This window comes from Cinclus cinclus, chromosome 15, assembly GCF_963662255.1.
Source record: "Cinclus cinclus chromosome 15, bCinCin1.1, whole genome shotgun sequence".
NCBI classification, from domain to species: Eukaryota; Metazoa; Chordata; class Aves; order Passeriformes; family Cinclidae; genus Cinclus; species Cinclus cinclus.
Window position 1 is genome coordinate 2,996,908 of NC_085060.1, and position 21,831 is coordinate 3,018,738.

General features: G+C 46.5%; 1 protein-coding gene across 1 annotated transcript in view; it reads left to right on the plus strand.

The window, feature by feature from the left end:
- Nucleotides 1-10,001: 10,001 nt before the first annotated feature.
- The window catches only part of CAPN6 (calpain 6), a 44,949-nt gene continuing 33,119 nt past the window's right edge, over nt 10,002-21,831 (plus strand). The window contains exons 1-3 of the mRNA XM_062502754.1: nt 10,002-10,358; nt 17,242-17,245; nt 19,020-19,188. Coding sequence (XP_062358738.1) covers nt 10,277-10,358; nt 17,242-17,245; nt 19,020-19,188 — 255 coding nt within the window. The 5' untranslated portion in view covers nt 10,002-10,276. The remainder of the gene's footprint in view (nt 10,359-17,241; nt 17,246-19,019; nt 19,189-21,831) is intronic.

The window sequence follows — 21,831 nt, forward strand, 5'->3', positions numbered from 1 at the left end:
AATAGACATTTATGGTTGGCTTGTTTTTTTTAGAGAAAAGCATTGCCAAATGTTTCTGAAATAAAAAGGAAGGTTCGGTTCAATTTAGGCGACTCGTATAAACTCAAGGCTGCTTTTGAATTTTATCCAAGCTGGTTCTTCCATCTCTCTTTGCAAGAGTTACATATAGGAAATGGAGCTGAACTGGAGTCACATAAATGACACATAAATGACACAGGGGGGTTGTTGCAGAGCACAGGGACTCACCTGGCACAGGCAGTCAGGATGGAACACGCTTGTGGCACCTGGTCAGGGAGAGCCAGAACCAAACCTTGGCTCTGAATCCCTGACTTCTGGGAAATACCTGTGAGGGACCAAATGGATCCCAACCTTGGGTCCAGGCCCAGTTCTCAACATGACAAATTTTATTTTCAGAGAATCCCTGAGAAACATTTTGTGGGGTTTATTTTTGTTGTTGTTAGGTTTTGTTTCTTGTTTTTTTTTTTTTTTTTATTACAGCATGTCTGCTTTTCTCCATCTGCTTCCAACCATTGCAGAGTAGGTATGGATGGACTTGTAATTCACTTCCCTTAGCACGTGGCAGGTGAAATCCTGTGATATTGTGTTTCCCTCTCATGCTGACCATACAGTCACAGGGGGGGTTGCAGAGCACACAACTTTTTTTCCTTTCTCTCCCTGTCTTTAAGATAGAAGAGCTTTTTCCAGATTTAGTGTGATGTCTAATGATGCATCTGCCTAAAAAGAAGAATGTCTAGGGAATTAATTGCACTGCTAATTGGTGGTTTTAGATATGGTGAAGCAGGAGTATTGAATGTAAGAACAAGGAAGCCTGTGAGTTACCATTACATGCTGAATTCTGACATGTTAAATTGTTGTTAGTTTGCTTCTTATTTAAGTGATGGGTGATCCAAGCAGCTTTAGCACCGTGGCAGTCCTAGTACAGCTGTGATTAGCAATTAGAAGACACCCAGGGTCTTTTGGAAAGAGGAAACCTGTTTAGCCAAATCTCTTCTATTCTCTGAAATGACACATTCCCCTCCATAATTCTCTGGATTTTGTGACACTGTCTAGTCTGGAAGCACAGGAAAGGAGGATCAGCCTGCTGGCTTTGCTGTCACTAGCCTTCTTCTGCTTTCTCAGTTACAAATCCTGTCCCAAGCTGAGGTGAGCAGCTCCCATCCCCTGAGCTCCTCTCCTTGTCTGGAGAGCAGGAGCTGCCTTTGCTCAGGACCCTGTGGCTCCCAGGGCTGCAGAGCCACCAGGCAGTGGTGCTGAGGGAGGGAGATGTGCAGCTGACCTGGAACCTGATCATGGATTACTGTCTTAGGTCATTCATCGAGTTCGTGTGATTTCCTCATTAACGACAAAGCTGCAATATAATATAACTGAGGGGCCACTTTCATTTTTTCTCTTGTCATTCAGAGGGTGGGGGTTGGAGGGGCAGCTGGGTTTAAAGTTTAGCTGGTATACTTTAAACTCTGTGTACATAACCTTGGAGGACACGGGGGTGGGAAGGGGTCCGTGATTATTTTGGTGGGATTGGTGAACTTCAGGATGTTTTTGTTTAAAGAATAAGGTATTTAATTAACGACATTGTACAAAGAGCTGTTAATTTAAATGGTGCTTTTGTTCTCCTACCCCAGACCTGTCTAACCTTTCTTTTTGGCAAGCCTGCAGCAATGCTGATCATGTTGACTTTTGTACCTTGGGGGAGTGTGTGGAAGGGGAGGGGAAATGCTTTTCTCTCAGACAAATAACGTTGCCCATAGTTAACTTCCTGCTTGGATACATACCTTGAATTCCCTTTATGCCTAATTTTTATGTGAAGGTCTCTTCAAAGGGACAGAACAAGCAGAGGTTATTCCAAAAGATCTCAACTGTATCATCTTGTAATATATTGCAGCTTTATGCCAATGATTCCTTGCTTACCTGTACACAGTCCGTGCATGTTTTGAACTAATTTTGCATTCTCCATTTGTGGTGAGTTACTCAGCATTCTAACCACCTTTTGTGCCATTCAACTTGTACAGAAAACATTTTTATTGACGTTTTAAAGGGAGGGGGAAGAAAATAAAAAGACCCCTTCTGCTCTCTAGTTGTAGGTAGAACTCAGTTACTTAGCAAACAGATGTAGATGAGTGGTTGTAGTGTTAGAAATGTTGGCTTGCTTGTGATCAAGCTCTTGAGAGTAAATGCATGGTCCTGTACCTCTCTTTTCTTAATTAGCTCTTCCTTTCCTCCTGGAAAGATTCTCTCCCTCACTCTTTCTTTCTCTCTCTCTCTCTCTCTCTCTCTCTCTCGTGGTTGTAAAGTACAGATTTGGGCATAAAGAAAACGACAAATGACCAGGTTTGAAAAGCAGTTCTCAACAGGTTCTCTAGGGGAACGTATTTCTCTCAGTGCCTTGCCTCGGCACGTTGACCAGATGCAGCTTCCAGGATAGAGCAGGTGGAGATCAGTCCCCTCTGATCAGTCCCCCAGTGCCTCTGCTGGACCTGGGGAGCGAGTCCAGCCTTTGGAAGTTTGGCTCTGGTGGAGGGTGAGGTGCTGCTGGGCCCCTGCAGCTGAGGCAAGAGAGGCACCGGCCGTGGTCTCCACTCCTGAGAGTGGTGCCTGTCCCTGGGACTTGTCCCTGATTTGCGGAGTTTGCACACACTTTTGATTTTCCTGGATACACAGCGAGGAGGTGGGGAGGGGATGTGGGAATTATGTTGCTGGGGGGGTCTGTAGACAACTCCTTCTCCACCTTCCCGAGCTCTGAGTTGAGTATGAGGGGCTCCTTGTTTATTAGCTGTGGTTCTGTTGGCAGTGGAGGACAGAAAATGGGCAAAGTCTTGGAAAAGATGGGGTCACTCACAAAGATGCATTTTGTAAGAAATGGACTTAAAGAAACCCCCAAAAGCCGTGCCACAAAATCACAAAGTGTACCTAGATCCACACCTCTGTTCCCTATGGTTCTTCTCCCCTTACAGAATTTCCTTTTGTCAGAAGATTTGACTAGGAAAAAAATTACATTTTTGTGAGGTGTTGTGAACTGTTTCTACTACTTGTAATAACCATCCCGGGTCTGAGTATTCTTGTAATGCAATGCCATGCAGCAGAGAACCTGTCCACTTTATAGCTTTGCTCTCAATATTTGTTACTCATTGTTTTCTCATCTAAATGTACATTTGCAAGATGTGTGTAATGTCATTTTCAAAAAATAAAATTTGGTTTCAATATTTAGGCCGATAAAAACCTTTCTGAGGCTTTTATTTGTCGAGTGTGTGCTGACTGTGACTTGTGTATTATGGAACACTCGTTCATTTTGATACCTCAGCTTTCCCAAATCTGGCCCACTTGTATAAATGCAGGGGGAAAAAAAGAGGGTGGGGAGGGAATTTGATGCCCCTGAATTAATTAAGATAGAAATCTGCCTGACTGAAGCAGCCCAGCCTGTGCAGGACCCATCCTTTTGCCCAAAGGGGTGAGCTCTGTGTGGGTCCCACTCTGAGTGAAAAGGAAAAAATAAAGGCAGCTCTTTCCCTGTGGGAGCACTGCAGATAAAACTGCAGACTCAAAGCAGCAGATGTGGCCCCTGTGTGAATTCTGCCTGGCATCCAGGGCCTGGGCAAGGCTTGTGGCGGTCCCACACGAGTCTGGGGAAGTTTGGTGAGATTTGAGAGCTGCACTGTGTTTGTCCTGCCTTCCCACACAGGCCTGAAAAGGCTCCAAGTTGTCCTTTCCCAGCCCCAGACAGAACCACAGGGAGGAATAAAAGCTTTCTTCCTTTTGAGCCCTGAGAAATAAGGCTTAGGCTACCAACCCACGGCCCCTCCTGGCAAAGTGCTGGCACCCAGTTGTGCCTGGACAGGCCAGAGCAGCACAGACACTGCAGTTCTGTTTGCAGGGAAAGCCCACGTGGAAAAAAAAAAATGCAGCTCCCATCATGAAACCAGGAGAAAACTACTCTCAGGGCAGCCTTGATGTGTGTGTGTATGGGCTGAAACCAAAGCAAATGTAACCAGAAAAGAAGAACCGAGTGCTTTGGAAAAGTCTCTGCTTGTGTCCCTGTGCACTCCAGGAGCCTGCACAGCACCCTGGTGTCTCTTTCAGGGGCTGCGTGTTGGATCAGGTCAAAAAAATCCTGGAGGAAGTGTTCCTGCCCATGCAAAATGTTCTGAAGGTGGCAGATTTAAAACTTGCTGTGTGCATCTATCACAGCTATTCCAGGGACTCTGGAGAGAGTTAAAAGGAAATCCAAATGCTGGTGGTGTGACACCCCCAGCCAGAACTGCAAGCCATTGGAAATGATGCTGCTGTCTTAGCAGGAGTTCCTCTGGCACATACAGAATCACTCCAGATTTACTGTCCTCTCAGTGAGAGTAAACTTCAGCTTCCACAGCCTGGCCTTCCTGCTGCATCAGCCTGGATCTAGACAGAAATGAACATCAGGGATCCTGGAATATGTTGGTACATCAGAGCAGCCAACAGTGTTTGGTCCTGAAAAGTCTCAGTCAGAGTGTGTCAGCCCTGTGTGGTATCAGCAACTTGGACTGAAGTAACTTCTGGCCTGCTTCCAAACCCCTTGGCTGCTGTTTTCTGCTTTTCCTGGTTTGTGAAGACAACACAGAGGAGGATTTTAGATCACTGGAAATGATGCTCAGCGTTTTTGTTCAGATTTTGCTCCTCTTGAGCCTGGGGTATCAAATCCAGAGTTTGACCCTGCTCTCTGCTGCTCCTTTTCACCATATGCCATCAAATCTTGTGATTTAAAAAGCTTTTTAAAGGTTGTCACCCCAGGCTGGCTCTGTGCTGTGCTCCAGGCAACACACCAGGCAGTGCTGGTCCACCTTCTAAAGCAGAGGTGTCCCTAAGGATGGAGGTGACCATAACCACAGGGAGATCCTCCAGGGAGCTGTGAAAACCCCACAGTGAGTGGGATAAACACTCCAGTGGCACTGCTTTAATTGCACTAAGTGTCCGTGCTTTGTCAGCCTCATCTGACCTGCGTCTTTAGCTGCCCTAAAAATTTATTAATAAGCTTTTAGTATTCATGTATTATGAACATAAGAGACCTGACTAAGAGCTCCCTGGCCTGGTTTTAGCTGGGAGAGAGTTAATTTTCATCCCAGTAGCACCAACTCCAGGTGTTGTGGTTTGCAGTCAGTGCGAGGATAGTGTTGATACCACACTTGTGTTTTCAGTCATGGCTAAGCAGTGTCTGTGCTCAGACTTTTCAGCTTCCCATGCTCTGCCAGTGAGGAGATTCAGGGGCACAGGGAGCTGGGAGGGGTCCCAGTCAGGACAGCTGACCCCAGCTGATCCAAAGATATTCCAGACCATCTGGAGTCATGCTTATCAAATGACCTGAGAGAAAGCCACCCATGGGTTGGACAACTGCAGTGTGCATCAACTTACTTTGCACATTGTAATACTCTTATTATCATCATCATCATTAGTTTCTTCCTTTCTGATACATTAAACCGTCTTTATCTCAAGCCACAGGTTCTCCCATTTCCACCCTTCTGACTCTCTCCCCATCCCCTGGGAAGGCAGTGAGCAAGTGGCTGTGTGGGGCTGGGGTTAAACCAGGCCACCTGAGATCATCCCCCAGTGTGACAGGGGCAGGGGCTGAGCACTGGCAGGGTCCTGGAGGCAGCACAGCTCCCTCACCCTCTGGTGTGGCCTCGGTGCCTTTGGGGACAGGGCAGAGTCCCTGTGGGTGCCACAGCCCCTGGGAGAGAACAGCAGAGGAAGCAGAAACACTTCCAGAGACACTGGGGTCTGCTCAGGTCTTCAGGGCTGGTGGAACAGGAGAACTCAGTTGCTCCTCTTGGGGACAGGAAGGGGAACAAAGATGTCACTCTGTCACGGTCTCAGTTTTGCAGAAAAGTAAGGCGCCGATTCCAACATAAAGTTGAATTAACACAGGACAGAAGCCTGGCTGGAATAACCCACAGCCAAATCTGTCATCAGCCTGTAAATGGTGATTCTTCCAGTGCTGCCTAGAAAGGAGACCAGCACCTAGAGCAGGGTGCAGCAGCAAAAACCTTCATTTTAAATTAGCACATGATCAGCCTGGTCTCTGGAGAGCGATGTATTTGTGCAGCCGGGAAAGAAAATCTCTGGAAAATGCCATTCTGTCACAAATTGTCCATGCTTCAATTAAGAAGACCTCATCAGGGAGGAAGATAACTATGAGATACATGAGGGGAGGAACAGAGCTGATCTATAATGACATCAGCTCTCAAATGAGGTCGCCCACCCATGTGCTTGTGCACACGCAGCAGGAGCAGGAGCCAAGTGCGGGGAGATGAGGCCAAGCTTTTGTAGCTCTGCAAAAGAATGGGTCATGCTTTGGGTGGGGAGGGGACACGGGGGGGAATGCAGTTACATGCTAGAGGACTTGAGGACAAGGGCAAATGTGTCCTCCCATGCTCTCCTCTTAAAGGAAAATTCCCTTATTTCTGTATCTCATGACAAAGTACCCTGGAACAGGCTCCAGGCACACACCGGCCAGTGCAGCATCCCCCCCAAGGCTAACCCCATTAAAACAGAAACTGAAAGACACCTTTCTGTCCCCTTGGCACAGATTTAGGTATAGAAAACCAACCCTGCCCTTAATATCCTCAAATCTTTAAATGACTCACCATACTCTGCTTTTCTGGTCAGAAAAGTAGATCAGCTGTGACTCTAAATGTCAGGCACCAGAACAAGGAGAAGAATATTTAGAGCAGTAGGTTACAACTCAGGAGACTTTCAGCTCTTGATGTGGCCACAGGTTTCTGTGTCACCTGGGGAATCACCTGAGACCACAGACGAAACAAAGCAAATGCTCAAAGTGAGCTTAGAATTTCTTTGGTCTCCAGGTGCCAGCAGGATGGGAATAATCATGAGTTCAGACTACATGTGAGGAGTTTCAGCTCTTAGGAGCTCCTAAGAGTTACCAGTGCAACAAATCACCAGTACTGTGAGAGCAGAGCTGGTATCTGAAACTGCACGACGGATCTTCACTAAATCAAAAAATGGCATTGCATGATCAAGTGTCCAAAGTGAAACCTCCTGGGCTCCAAAGCAGATGTGAACTGCAGTGAGCATGGCCTGAGCAATGCAAAGACCCCTGAAGCTTGGTGCAGTGGGTTCTGTCTGGAAGTGCAGAGCTGCTCCTATGCTGGGAGAGGCTTGGACAATGTTCCTGCAGCAGCAGCATCCCACAGACCAGGAATGACAGGGCAAACCTGAGCCAAACCCCAACCAATTCCTGCCAGCATTACCCAAGGCTCTGATTTCAGGCTGTGTGAGAGGGGCAGCACTCTGCATCTCTGATGGAGAAGGGGAAAGCACTAAGCCTGAGCACATTTCTCATGACCCTGAGACAGGAATGGCTTTATCCAAATCCCACTGAGAAACAAGAGTGCTACAGGCAATGCTTTAAATATTTAATGTTTACACAACACTCGGAATACAAGTGGCAATTCAAAGAGAAGGGAACTCCTGTCTCTGTGAGCTCCTCTGGGAGTTTTCTCTTCATGTGTGTTTTTCAGCTTGACTGATGCCTGCCCACACAGACAGTAAATGGCAGCAGGGGATGTGGCCTGTGTGCTCCAAAAACACCCTGTCCTGCTCCACTGCACAGGGCAGAGAAGTGGAGAGAAGCTGGGGAAGAATCAATGATTTCAGCTCCTTCAGTCCCCATCCCACCCTCACAAACTTTATTTCACTGCCAGCTCAGTTCCCACTCCAGCTCCACATCTCCCTGCTGCTGACAGGTGAAGCTGCTCCAGGTTCTCAGCAGAATCTTCATTTTATCTGCACCCCCCCAGTCCCTGCCCCACAGGGGTTTCACTGCCAGCCCATGTTTGTCTTACCAGCTGTGCTGCCTCAGCTCCAGCTCCTCAGCTTCCCTCTGCCTCCAGCTAAAAGCTGCTCCTGCTTCTCACTGCATCCCAGGGCTGTTGACAAGGATGTGAATCAGTCACTGCCATCACTTCAGGATCTCCAGGAGCTGTCACACCCATCCCAAATGAGCACTGCTCATGAGACAGACCTGACCCCCAACACACACCTTTCCCCAATCCCACCCCAGCCAGCAACAGGGGCAGGTAACAGCCACTGACCTCCCGGTTCCCCATCCCAAAATGTGCCCCTGGGCTGGTTTGGAGCCCCAGGAACCCTCCTGAGATTCCACCCCAGGCTTGTGCTTGGCACCACTGGCTGGGCTGGAAGCCCCTGGGGAAGCTCCTGTAGCTCCATCCCCTTCCCTGTGGGATTTATCTCAGCTCCACACAGGTTTGGGTCTGGCTCCAGGGCTTTGTCCCCTGTGGCCCCAGTCCTACAACCTTTATTAAATAAAGCACTATCTAATAAGAGAATTGAAAAACAGAATAAAAAACACTCTAATGCAAAATATTAGTAGAACATAAAGGCAACATAATAATGGAATAAAACTACTTTATTGCCTATATTTTTAACATTAACTCAACCCCCGGATCCCCACGGGGCAGCATCCCACCCACCCCTCGTTTTGGGGACACTTTTCTCCCAGGCCCTGCAGCAGCCTCCCCTCATGGGGCATAGTGAGCACTGCCAGGGCTGGGCTGAGCACCCAGCCTCACAATTTTAGTGCAGTTCCAGCTATTCACTGTCCCAGCCCTGAAGTGATTTCAGCTCCATTCCTAGAGCTGCTGTTGCAGCCCCACAGTTGCTGTCCCAGCTCTGCAGTGATTCCACCTGCTCCCCACCACCCCTTCCCTCACCTGGGAACCCCCAGTGACCCCTCCAGTGCTCTCGGGGAGCTCCCACTGGAACATCCTGGGTGTCCTGGGAAGGGAAGGGAAGGGAAGGGAAGGGAAGGGAAGAGAAGGGAAGGTGAGAGGAGCAGGGAAGGGAAGGCAGGGCAAGGGGTGTGAAGGCAAGGGAAGAGTGGGCAAGGCAAGGAAATGCAAAACAAGGCAGGAATATGCAGGGCAAGGCAAGGGAGCTACCACACCTTGGCTACTCCTCCCTTGCCTTGCCTTCCCCACACCCCTCTTGCTTTGCCTTGCTGACCTTCCCTTGCCTTGCTTTATTTTCTGCCCCTTCCTTGCCTTTCCCACCCCTGTCCTTCCCTCTCCCACCTCTCCCTTCCCTTTCCCACCCTTTCCTTGCCTTTCCCACCCTCTCATCCCTGGACAATGTCTCCCCCTCGCGGTCCCCGGGCTCGTTTCGCCCTCTCCGGGCTCACAGGAGGGAAGGAGGGAGGAGGGAGCGTGGATTTTTGTGTGTGTCCTGCAGGGAAATAAATCCCGGGGCTGTTCCCTTCCAAGGGTGTTTCCCTGCTTCTCCTTCCACCCGTGACCAGCCTGCCTGGAAAAGTAACTCCAAACAAAACCTGCTTCGAACCCTGCTGCTCCGAGGAACCTGAGCCACGCTGCCTTGTCTGTTTTGAAGTTTTTCTTCTGTTTGTGGTAAAGGTAGTTGGGGATAAAGCCTGCTCTGTATAACTTCAGCTTTCCGTGACAGCTGCAGACAGGGGCAAAGCACAGCCCGTTCTGTGCCCTCTGTTTTAGGGATTGTCTTCCTTTAATTCAAGGAAGTTCAGTGCTAGCAAACCATCAGCCTGGGACGGATCCCTTACTCCAGCTCCTCCTTGTCATTTGTGCTTTGGGAGAAAATAGGAAGGAATCTTTTATCAAAAATTCCACAATGCAAAGGATGAGTGATCCAGGTTCAAAATGCTGTTGTTGAGCAAAGTGAGGCACAACTATCTACACAACTGGAAGTTTTCCGGGAATCTTGCTTAGTTTTCAGGTTCTGCCTCTTGGGCTCTTCTTTGTTCAAACTGCTTAAATTAGAAAGAGTAAAGTAAACATGTAGGTTTTAAGCTGAATCTCTGCTGGAAACCCACCTCATGTTCTATTAATAAGTTGCCCCATGAAATTAAGTGAATAATAGATGAGGTGAGTATCTCTGGTGGGACAAAAGGACCTGGCAGTGGAGTGTGTGTGCAAGGTGATGGGCAGGAATTTCTGAAACTAAGAATGGGCTCTGAGCTCAAGGTGCTGGACATACAGGTATGGGATAACAAAGACCTTGTGAAGAAGCAGGTTCTGGTGGTTACTTGTGCTGTGGTGTCTTTACAAAAACAGGCTGGCTCTGGGCTCTGTTTGCTGCTGAGGCTGCAGGAGGAGTCAGGTTTGGAAAGCAGCAAGTCTGGAGAAGGGGAGAGTGTGGTGGGGCACTGCTCAGGGGGTGCTTGCAGGCTGTGCAGGAGAGCAGTGAGGAAATTGGGGACACCAGGAGATGCAGCACACTCATGGATGGAAACCATCCAGAGGAGGGGACAGACACATCCACCAAGGAAGCCAAAGGCTGCAGGGCTCACTCAAGGATTTCAGGTACGATGTTGTAAGGCTAAATGGTTCCGCAATAAGTGAGACCTCTTTTCCAGGGTTTATTTTTCCATTACTTGTCATCGTGCGGCTCATCTTGCTGCCTGTCCAAAGGAATCTCTGTTTCTGACAAGACTTCTAGCAAGAGCTCCTCCTCAGCCCAGACAAATCCCATCCAATTCTTGGCTTAAGCCACTCACATCAAAAAGTTCTCATGGTTTTGTTCTGCACTGGATCAAAGCAAAGGCAGCTACTGCAAGAACACATCTTATAAGCTGTGAATATTATTATCAGCTCACAGAGTGGAATTCTGTTGTGCTCTTGTGGGGGTTTTCATGTTCTTTCCTCAGCTGCGCAAATGAATCACAGTGTGTGTGTAATATACAGGCATCAGCTTTTTATTATGATTTAAACTCTGGGCTACTTACTCAGTCAGGAATTGGAAACACATGGCTTTAGTATGTAAGGCTTTTTTACTCGTGAAATAGTAAAACTGTAGTGGCAGCCCCCAGGGACTTTCAGTCCAAATTTCGTGTCTTCGAAAGGAATTGGGGTAAAAGAGCAAATAGTCCTGCGGTGAACCTTGCAGGACAGAAATTTGTGATACTTCTTAATCATCTTCAGAGTATTTTGTGGATGTAACTCATCCCCTGAGATCCAAATCCCCTCCAGGAGATTTGTTCAGTAATAATGTTGAGGAGAAGGAATGAACCTATTTGTAAACTTAGACCAGTTATGCTAAAATGAGGATTGAATGGAGGAAAAAAACTGGGGAGAATATATAAAACTATGGTACAGATGAAATTTTGTAATGTATTTTGAAATGGTGCTTGTTCAAAAATGGGACTACATTTACTAAAATACGAATAAAAGCCACATAATTACAAAATAAAGGCATTATAGTCCTCAAAACAGAAAAAAAAAATCAAGTCAAATTAACCCAGATGTTTAGGATTTACCCAAAAGGAAATCGAGGCTGAGCAAGTACGGAGAGAAGCTTCATTTTTCCCAAACCACTTCTTGTCGAGAATTTCTTTGTGTCCTACTTTTTATTTTGCCACAGCACAGAGAAATGTGTTCCTTTCTGGGTTCTAAACTTTGTTACCCCATGAAGTGATACCAATTCCTTTACTAGGACAGGGAGAGAAGGATGAGTGCTATGCAGCCTAATAAGGAATGTAACTGGTTGGTTTATTTTTTTGTTTTTTTTTTTTTTTCACGGTGCACATTAATCTGTTGTTTTCCCTACCCAAAAAAAAAAAAAAAATTCCAAACAAACCATGCAACTCTTGCCAAACAGCCTGGCCTTATCTCCTTCTTCAAGAGTTCATTCACAGTTCCAGCCACAGCTGAGAGTTTGGAGTCAGCAGCACACGAGGCTCTGCACTTTGGGTCAGCTCGGAGCTTTCCTGGTGTCCCTGGGACATCCCTGGCAGAATTATCCCAACACACACCCCCCAGGAGATGTGATCGTGGTACAGCCTGGAGAATTCCAGGTTAAGAAGCCGAGGGATCAGTGTTTGCAGGAGCCACTTTGGAGCTGGATGTGCCCTGAGCAGCGTGTGACCCCAGCCAGGTGAGTGCCTGACTGGTGTTTACTGATTAACACCTTTGTCACCATGCAGGAAAACTCGGTGTGAACTGTGATGAGCCAGCACAGCGAGAAAATGCTTTGGATTACTTGAGTTTTTTTAATATATAGTTCTCTCAGAAAGTCACAGCTCCGTGCTAACTCTGAGCTAAACTTTATTGCAGGATTTATTGTCAAAGCGTGGGTGCTCTCCTTTCTTCTGAGATAACCAGTTCCACTCTACTCTTCTCTCTACAGGCATCCTTTACAATAATTCCAAAGAAAGTGATTTGATCTCTGCTCATATAATTCCATTTGCCGTCCTGTCTCTGATCTTCCAAAATATTGTCATTTCTTATTGTGAACTCTTCCACTGGGAAATTCAAGGGGTTTTTCTTAAATTTTTTTCATTGTTCTTGTGAAGGAGAGATTTTCGTACTGTATCTAAAATAATTGATAAGTGGGTGTATAAAATAAAGGAGTGGCCTGATAAGGAGTTAGTGATTAATTTGCAGTCTTTTTTTAAACTGCCTTTTGTGAAAAGGCAGAATGGAGAGGTACTGGAATTCTGAAGAAAGCTGTTTCCTGTGGTTTCAGCACAAAACCTTGGCTTGGACGAATCAAGTGACAATGCTGTTTGCATTTTCTTCAGAGCTTTTTATAGATCACTTGACTGGATTAATGTTAATTGCAACAGTTGGCTTCTACTGTACTAAATGACTTTTTAAAAAATCTAACTGGAATTGTACCTCTGTGATGTTAACTGAAAACATGTCTGATTTTGGGGCTATGCTGGAAGCCACTGAAGGACAAGGTTTCTTGAAACATGAAGACAGCTGTGCACTTTGGAACATCCTGAAAGGAGCCACGGGTTTTGTCTGTGCTTTTGGTGATCTTTAAGAATTTCAGGATTTTGATGTAGGTTTGCCCTGGAAATCAGGTGGAGGCAAAAGTCTGCCCTGCTGCTAATCCCATTGCCTTTGCCTGGAGGGAGAGGGAGAATAGTTAAAAATGTTTCACTCGGGGAAAAACTCTCATGGGAAAGGGGAGGAGGGGAGAGAGGGAGTCCAGCCAGAGTTTATCCTTTCTGGGTGTGTTTGGACCTTGAGTGGTTTTGGCTATCTAATCTTAATCTTTTGACTATCTAATCAATATCTGATTTTGAAATCAGCATTGTACTGCTGAACAATCACAGGTATATACTGATTTCACTCAGTTCTCAAGCTGAAAAGATCCCACACTCCCCTGACCATCAGCCCTAAATTGTGGGGTGTTTCTGCTCGTGCCAGATGTAGCTGTTCCCCCTAGGGCACAGTCACCTGCAAGGGCAGCTTTTCTCAGCAGCTGTTTGCTTCTGTACTCCCATCCTGAAGGGTCAGAATGGGCTTGCACTTTATCTCATCAGGAACTGGTGAGATAGAGAGTTGGAGAGGGAACAAGCTGTGAAAATCAGTGCCAGGTTCTTGGCAGAGCTCCTGCCCCCCTCCTGAGCTAAGGAAGTGTCAGGCTTGGTCCTGACCCATCCTCTGCAGTGCAACCTAAATCCTAAATCACTCCCAGCTGAAGTGCCACAGAACCTCTCCTATCCCAGTGAAGCCTGAAAGCAAAGCCTGATTAAGCACTGTGCTGTTGCAGTGCAAGTGCTGTAATTAATTTTATGGTAGAAAAGCTTGGGTTTATAGCCTGATGATTGTGCCAGGCCCTGATGCTGTCTGTGAAAGCAAACAGGCTGTGAGCTCCTGACGTCCAGTTCCTCTCCCCCACATTCCTGCTCAGAAGTGATAGGATACGGGCAGATACTCCCAGATGAAAATATGTGGCTTCCAGTCCTGATTTGAAGTGTGGCAAATCTGCACAGCAGAACAAGGCTGGCACTGTCCTGTTTCTGCAAGAAACCAAATGCTTGTGTCTCCTTTCACAGGTAGTTCTTGAGCTGAGCTAACAGAGAAACCTTTATATGCCTATGAAAGTCATGAGTTACAGAGGCCATAAAATAGTCAAACTAACCTTATTTTGTTGGAAGATCCAAATACTGGATGAAAGAAGGGCTAATGCTGCACAATCATGGTAACCCCAGAGTACACAATAAACTTGGTGTTTCACTCAGTCAGAGAGAGCACTGCCATCCAAAACTACTGAGAGCCCTGGATCATGGTCATTCATACTGGACAGGTTGCTATTAAATTATCCTGTGCAGCACATTTGATCCAAATTGAATATATTCTTACTAATGCAATTGCACATCCACACAGCACGGATTTAACATTGACTTGATAAATTTTTATTGGCTTATGCAGAGAAGGTGAGGAGATCTAGTCCAGCATAAAGCCTCCCAGTTAATGTCTTGAGCTGTTTAAAGAATTTGAATGAGTAAATTTCTCCAGAAGAGATGCTTCTGCTGCAGCAGTAGCAGCGGAACAGCCAAGATTGTGAAACCACAGTGTTTACGAAGTGAAAGATTTTCAACTACTTTAAGTTCCCCTGCACTCTTAATACAGATTTGCAAAGTCATTGCATTGTAAGGACCTGTGATCACTCTGCACAGCAAGAAAGAGAAATAACCTTTTCCAGCTGGAGCTCTGGAAGTTCCTTTAATTAGTTTTACAGAAAACCAGCTCAGAGTAATTTAAAGCTTTTGGCTGCGGGGCTGCTTTTTTGGAGGCACTCACTGGTTTGATTGTTCTGAAGCAAACTATGGAGACAGAGATGTTTGGGGAAATACAAAACTATGTTTGCAAACAGTGAAATACTTGGGTCCCTGTTTTGGGTCCCTGTTTTGCTCTCGTAGTCCAAACAGTGGCTTTGAGGTTTGGTGAGGAGTCAGTGTTGAAGGAGCAGAATTTGGAGCTGGGAGGTTTCTGTGTGTTGTCAAGACAGGCACACAACAGCAAGCACAAAAGAGAAACCTGAGAACCAGGTGTGGGTGGCTGTTCCTCCTGCTAGGGTGACGACTTGGTGTCTGCAAATGGACAATAATATTCAAACTGGATTCACACAATAACAGAATGGTTTGGGTTGGAAATCTCATCTCATTCCACCATCCTGGGCAGGGATATCTTCCACTATTCCAGGCTGCTCAAAGCCCAGTCCAGCCTGGCCTTGAACACTCCTGGGATGGGGAGTCCACAGCTTCTCTGGGCAACCTGTGCCACCTCTCAGGAAAGAAATTCTTCCTGATGTCCTAATCTAAACCTCCCCTCTTTCAATTTAAAACAACTTCCCCTTGTTCTATCACTGACTGCCTATGTAAAAAGTTGATCTCCCTATTTTTTAGAAACTCTCTTTAGGAACTGAAAGGCTGCTCTAAGGTTTCCCTGGAGCCTTCTCTTCTCCAGGCTGAAGCACCCCATCTCTCTCAGCCTGGGAGGCTACCCCAGAGCATGGAATATGCTGTGTGCATCATTTCTGGCATCCCTCCATGGCCTTCTCAGATGGGGACTCCTGAACCAGCAGGAATGTGGGCCTGAACTCAGGATCCACTTCTGAAAGCAGTTTCATTTTCAAAAGCTGTGCCCAACTGTAGCCTTAAATCCCGCCTGGAAATGCACTGTGCCCTTTTAGTCCTGGCGCTGTGCATGGAAATTCCTTGGAGTCCTGCAGCTAGAACATCAAAGTGGGGTGTGTGATAGAATTCATGCATTACAACACACCAAGCCTCCTCCTTGCAGAGGAGTTTCATCTGGCACCGAGGACTCTCTGCAGCTGCTTGGGGCTGAAAGTGCTGGGTTTGGTTAGGAAAAACCCAGCCCTGCTGTCCCTGTACCCCTCTGGCCGGGATGGGAGTGGGAGGGGTGGCTGAGTTTAACACTGCCCTGCCTGAGCTTTTACCCTGCATGTCACTTGGTTACACAGAGTCTCAAATCTGGGATGAGAGCAGACGAATTCTGTTCAGGTTTGTGCGTTTATTGCGTGAAGTCTAGGATAAGGAGGGTGTATTTATTCCTGGAAAGTCAGTGCTGTTTGTTGTGGGTCTCCTGTGTAGCAGCTGGGGGAGAGAAGGGTTAAGACAGGGAAATGTGAGTGTAAAGAAACACTGTTGGATAGTTTAACATTGGAAACTTACCTTAATGCTCTGGTGAAGACCAGGATTTCACGTGAATGTCCCTTTAATTTATGGCTGCTGGTATTTGCCCAGTGTTGGATGCTATTTAGCAGAGCTCTGGCTGGCCCCAGCAGAGGGATAGTCTTGAGTATAAACTGTAAGTAAAACTGAGATTGTTCTGTGGTCAGGCTGAGGAGGGGACTCTGCACCACTCCACTCTTCTGCTGAAACCCTTTTTTTTCCTAATCAGAATGGGAAACTCTCTGGAAAAAACAGAGGAGTAGTGAAAGACATAAAAGCTGAGAGGTTGAAAGCTCAGTAATGTGAGACCTCCTGTCCTCTGATACTATGGGGGATTGGGTGTAGAGCTCTTCAGGGCTTCCCCCCCCCTCTTCTTTTCTCCTCTGTCCCTCCCCTGGAGTGCTCCCTTCTCTCTGCAGAGCGGCAGTGTCTCTGAGGTGGGCTGCAGTATTTTCAGGACTGTGTTTCTTACTCCAGTGTGCACAGCTCATTCTGTATGACATGGCAGAGCAGGGAGTCCTGGCAGAGCAGCTGCCAAGCCCTGCAGTGATTCCTGAGCACGGCAAGGTTGGAGTGCCAGCTGAGCCAGGGTAGAGCCGTGGGTGTGGAGCAGGGGATGCTCTGCTGCTGTGTGCCCTGACTGGAGGAAAGAGTGTGGTTCTTAGTTTGAGAGCTTCAGTGATCAACCGAGGGTCAAAAACTGGGAGCTGCTTCAAAAATAAGCCTTGGGATGGGAGGCAGGTCTGCCTCAGGCCATTGAGCACCCCAGGAGTGATGAGCTCAGCTGTGCTCCTCCATCCTCAGTGCTCAAACCACGGGGCTGTTGTACCGAAACTGCACTGACGTTCTTGATGGAGGCCTTTGCAATGAGAAAGAGATATTTTTACTGAGTTTAAAATGGGCGGCTCTGGGTTCCTGTGAAAGTGGAATCCTCCTGGTTCTCCAGATGCTGAAGGGACTTCAGCTCAGTGCCTCCTGGGTGGGGGTGAAACATTCAGCAGCCAGGATGAGCAGCTTGGGGAGCCTGAGCCCCAAAACCACACTGCAGATGTCACAGGGAGCCTGGAGAGGAGCAGGATAGGAGACCGGCAGGAGAAACCTCCTCCTTGTTGGTGTTCCCCTTGCTGAGCACTGCCTGTGCAGCCCGGGGAGGCAGGCAGTGTTTTACCACCACCTTCTGTGCGTTGCCACAGACATTCCAGGCTCTTGTGGAATGGAGTGGTAATCCTGGAAGGACTCACATTCCTGTCTGGCAGATAGGTGTGGAGAAAGGGCAGGGGAATGAGGTCATGAAAGACCTATCTCAATGAATTAGGCAGTGAGAGAAACCTCATCACCCTGGGGCTTATTTTAAAGCCCAGATTAATTTTAATCACCCAGTTCATTTTAAAAACAAATAGACTCGGTTTAGAATGTTAGATGGCTCATGGGGAATTTTTAATGATCAAGAATGCCAGTTATCATGAAATAATCTATATCCCACCCAGATTAGTCACACGATTTTGTTGTGGTCCCTGAGGTACCTCTGTAAAATTGACAAGTTGTTCTACACTTGAATTTGAAGAATTGGTTTGTGGGGGGAAGCAAATCTATTTGCCCTGTCTTGGGAGGCCTGGAGATTTTTTTTTTTTTTTTTTTTTTTTTTTTTTTTTTTTTTTTTTTTTTTTGAGATAAGTAACCAGAAAGGAATAGAATCACAAAATGGCTTTGGTGGGGAGGGATCTTGAAGCCCATCCAGATCCACTCCCTGCCATGGGCAGAGACACGTTCCACTATCCCAGGCTGCTCCAAGCCCCTTCCAGCCTGGCCTTGGACACTTCCAGGCGTCCAGGAACAGCCAAAACCAGCTTTCATTCACAAGAACAAAGACCACGATAAATTTGACATTTCCAAGTGTTCCTCATTACTTTTCGGAATTTCTCCCCTTGTGCTCACTTGCACACCTGCAAAAGCTTGGTTTAGTTTCCTGCAGATTTGAGGAATCTCATCCAATTTGTGCTGCAGGTGGCTCAGGGAGCACCAGCTGAGCTCCCTGCAGCTGGGCACAGCAAGTGGCTGCCAGGATGATGTGGTGCCATGCTCCAGAGCAGGATGTTGGTTAATTCAACCTGCACTTGTCTTTATTGCTGTAGACAAGGAAGGAGAGATACATCTCTAATTCCAACCTGTGTCCAGAAGGAAGAGGAGAGGCACTGACACACAGGACCTTTCCAAATAGGGTAAGTTCAGATTCTCTCACCACTCCCTCTCTTAAAGCAGAGGTAACATCCCTCGCGTCCTCCAAATTTCAAACTATCCCGATTTCTCATTTGTAAAATGTTTTAAAGTAATTTATTTGAGCTCTGTGGGTGCGACCATAAACTTGCCAAGTTTGATCACCAGGGTTCTGGGAATTAAGGTCTGAGAACACATTGTTTGGGTATTTTGTTGTTGTTATGCTTTAAAAAATACTTTTAGTTCTCATCAATTATTTGGACGTATTTTCTTCTTCTGGGAATTCAGTTCCCTGAAATGTAACATAAAGTTCAGAGACAATAGTACAAGCCAAAGCATTGTCATTTCAATTAAGATGGAGAAATGTGGAAATCTGGTTTTGGTTTTTTTAGGCATAAGATTTGGAGCAGATAATTCGAGCTTTAGTGGCCAGAAGAAGAATGAGGACGGAGAAATGGCCCAGCCCTTCACACATGATGCAGACTTAGAGCCAAGCCTTACTCTGCTACCTTTCAATCAATTAGACAAAGCAAAATGTTGGGTTTATGCCTGGCCTAGGCTCTTTCCTGATAAGAATTCCATTCAGACAAAAATATGATCTTTATCTATAAGACCTTTTGGGTTTATATTTTCCTAGTCTTTAACATAATCCGATTTTTAATCTGGGTGGGGGGTGGGGTGGGGTTGTTTTATTTTAAATAAATCAGTCACCTCATTTAGCACAAGTTACGTGCTCTCCTGTTAAAGACCAGGGAGTGGTACCAGCTATGGACTTCCAAGAGCCTTCACAGTTTGTCCAATATTGATGTTCTGTGGACAGGAAGATGTCTTCATCAGTGCAGCTCTTCCGAGATCAGAAGTACCACGAGCTGAAGGGGCAGTGCCTCCAGCAGGGCCAGCTCTTTGAGGATCCTGAGTTTCCAGCCTCGGATGAATCCCTTTACTACGACTCGGCAGCAAAAGGGAAAGTGGAATGGAAGCGGCCAAAGGTAATGGATGGATGTGTCCTCACTCCTCCAGCAGAGACACTTCCACCAAGAGGTGTCTGAGCAAAGCTTTGTTCTGCTGTGAATTGCCACCCTCTCCCTCAGCTGTTTCAGTTAGGTTCTGGTGAAGCCTGAGCAGCAATTTCTACCCAGACAGAGCGGAGAGTTTTCCTTTATTGGTTGATGCCAGCTCTGGTCTCTGCATGCCTGTGCTGAATTCACAGTGGATTTTGCCTCTGACTTGTGTAAAATTTTAATTACCCACCAGTGATTTTCTGTGCCAAATGAACAGCTATTATCTGTAAGCAGCTAAGAATGCTCGTGTCTATTTGCCACTTTTACTGGCGTCTTAACAGGAAAACAAATATGTCATTTGCTTTGTGATTTGTGACTAATGTAGTAGGCATTTCAAACCATTAATATCACCTGTATTTGGGGTCTGTTAGGTGGTTTGCTCTGAGGTTTTATGCTTCACATGTATTTTAAATCAGTTCACAGCCATAAGCAAACAGTTCAGAAGAACATAAACCCATTCCCAGTCTGCCTTTCCATCAGAGTCATCTGTTCTCTTACTGTGACAAGTGTAATGGAGAGGACAGTGGAAGCCTCTAGCCAGATGCACGCAGTATTTTTGCCCTTAAGCATGATGTATTTTTCCTTTACTTCACCCGTGTCCACTTTTGGGATTGAAGTTAATCTTCTGGAAGCACAGACTTGGGTGTCTTACCTTAGAAAACATGATGCCAATGTGGTGTCCTTCATGTGCAGCTGGTGCTGTTCTGTTCCTCTGTGACAGGGGACAACAGATGAGGCTGACCAAAGCTGGACTCTCTTTGCCAGGATGGCCTGAGCAGCTTCTCTACTGGAATTTTACTGAGCAGTCCAAGGGTTGCTTTCCTGCTTCTCGTTTAGGTTTTCCAAGTAAGTCATGAGACTGAAGAATGGGCATAATGGTTTTGAGAAAGAAAAAGAAGACATTCCAAACTCTGTGGGTTTATTTTTATTTCTGAGCGCTTTCCTGTTTATTGGAGTTTTTCATTCCCTACTAGAAGAGGAAATACTGTGCAACAGTGAGGTCAGGAAGAGTGTTTGTTCTTCGTAAGAGATGTTAAGCAAGAGCTAAACTCTAGCCAAGGATGCCATTTTGGGCCCTATGAATTTGTTCAAGGTGGTGGTCGGTGGTTTGAAGTCTGATTGTAGGCCAGTGATTAGCTTTGCATTCAGTTATTACCCATTAAACATGATGTTAATGGAAACCTCACATATTCATTAATGTTCTATTTACACACATTTTATTATAATTTCTCATAAAAGCATGCACAGATTGACCTGACACTCCTGAGATGTTAAACCATATCCTACCAGTCCCTGGCTTCTGCCAACCAAGTTCTGAGGGTGAATTCTGGTGTTGATGCCAACAACACAGAACCACAGAATATTCTAGGCTGAAAAAGACTTCTAAGATTATGAAGTCCAACCCTTACCCTGACACTGCTGAGTTCAGTATTAAGCTATGTCCCTAGCACCAGGTTTCTAAAAAACCACTTCCCATGGCAGTGAGTTCCAGTGCTTGACAACCCTTTTCATCAAGAAATTTCTCCCTCTACCTAATCTAAACCTCCCCTGGTATGTGAATCCTTTGGGCTCTGCTAATACCCCAGATCCTCTGAGATGAACCTGTGAGATAAAAACGGAGCTGAGCATGACCATTTCAAAGGTGCAGCTTCTTCCAGAGCCCTTCAGCTGATGCAGGAAGCCTCCTGGGGAGATTTTCTGTGGGGAAAACCTGCTGGTTTGTTGGAAAAAGAGTAAGAAACTTTCCCTTGGTTAGTGGACATCCTTTCTGCCCAGGGTTATCAGCATCAGAGCCCATCCTGCTCTTTTCCTGTGATTTCCCTGGAGTTTTCCTCCTCTGCCAGGCTGAAGTGGAGCTGGGGCAGCTGTGTCCTGCCAAAAGGACATCCCTGTCACTGGGATGTCCTTGGCACCTGTCCTGGTTAACACTGCCCCTGTGTGGTGGTCCTGCTCAGCTTGGGCTGAAAATACTTAGGAATGACCGTCACTGCTGAATGGATACTTTGTCTGTCTTATTTTTAACTAAACCTCGGGTTTAGTGTGAACGTTTCATTGACCCCCCAAAAAGGATGGAATCTCAAGGACATCTTTGTCAGTGTTAAACAAGCAGCAGTGATCCCCCAAGCAGGGCAGGCAGGCATGTGAGGAAAGAGTGGGTAAGCTTGCTTCAGAGATCAACAGTGTTCTTTAGTCATTCACAAAGGAAGACAGTCTGATCCTACAGAATGAGACTCTAATCATGTGCTTTCCTGGTTTCCCTGCTTGACCCTGCGTTTTATAAGCCCTGATTCTGCTTTCATCTGCATCTTCTCTTTATGAGAGGGCTGTGATTGCACCCTGATGTTCTGGGAAGACACAGCTGGTCTGTGTCCAGGAAAACAGCACAGAAAGACACTGTGAGACAGGGCTGCTGATCTGCTTCCCAAGAAACCCTTTCGTGTGCCAGCCCACAGAGAGACACTGCTCTGTTTGATTAAACTCCCATTAATTCCAAAGGTTAGATACCTGGCTGAAGGTGGAGAGTTGTGTTTGCACAGCCCAGTGCCCTTTTTCCTAGAAACACTGTGTGCC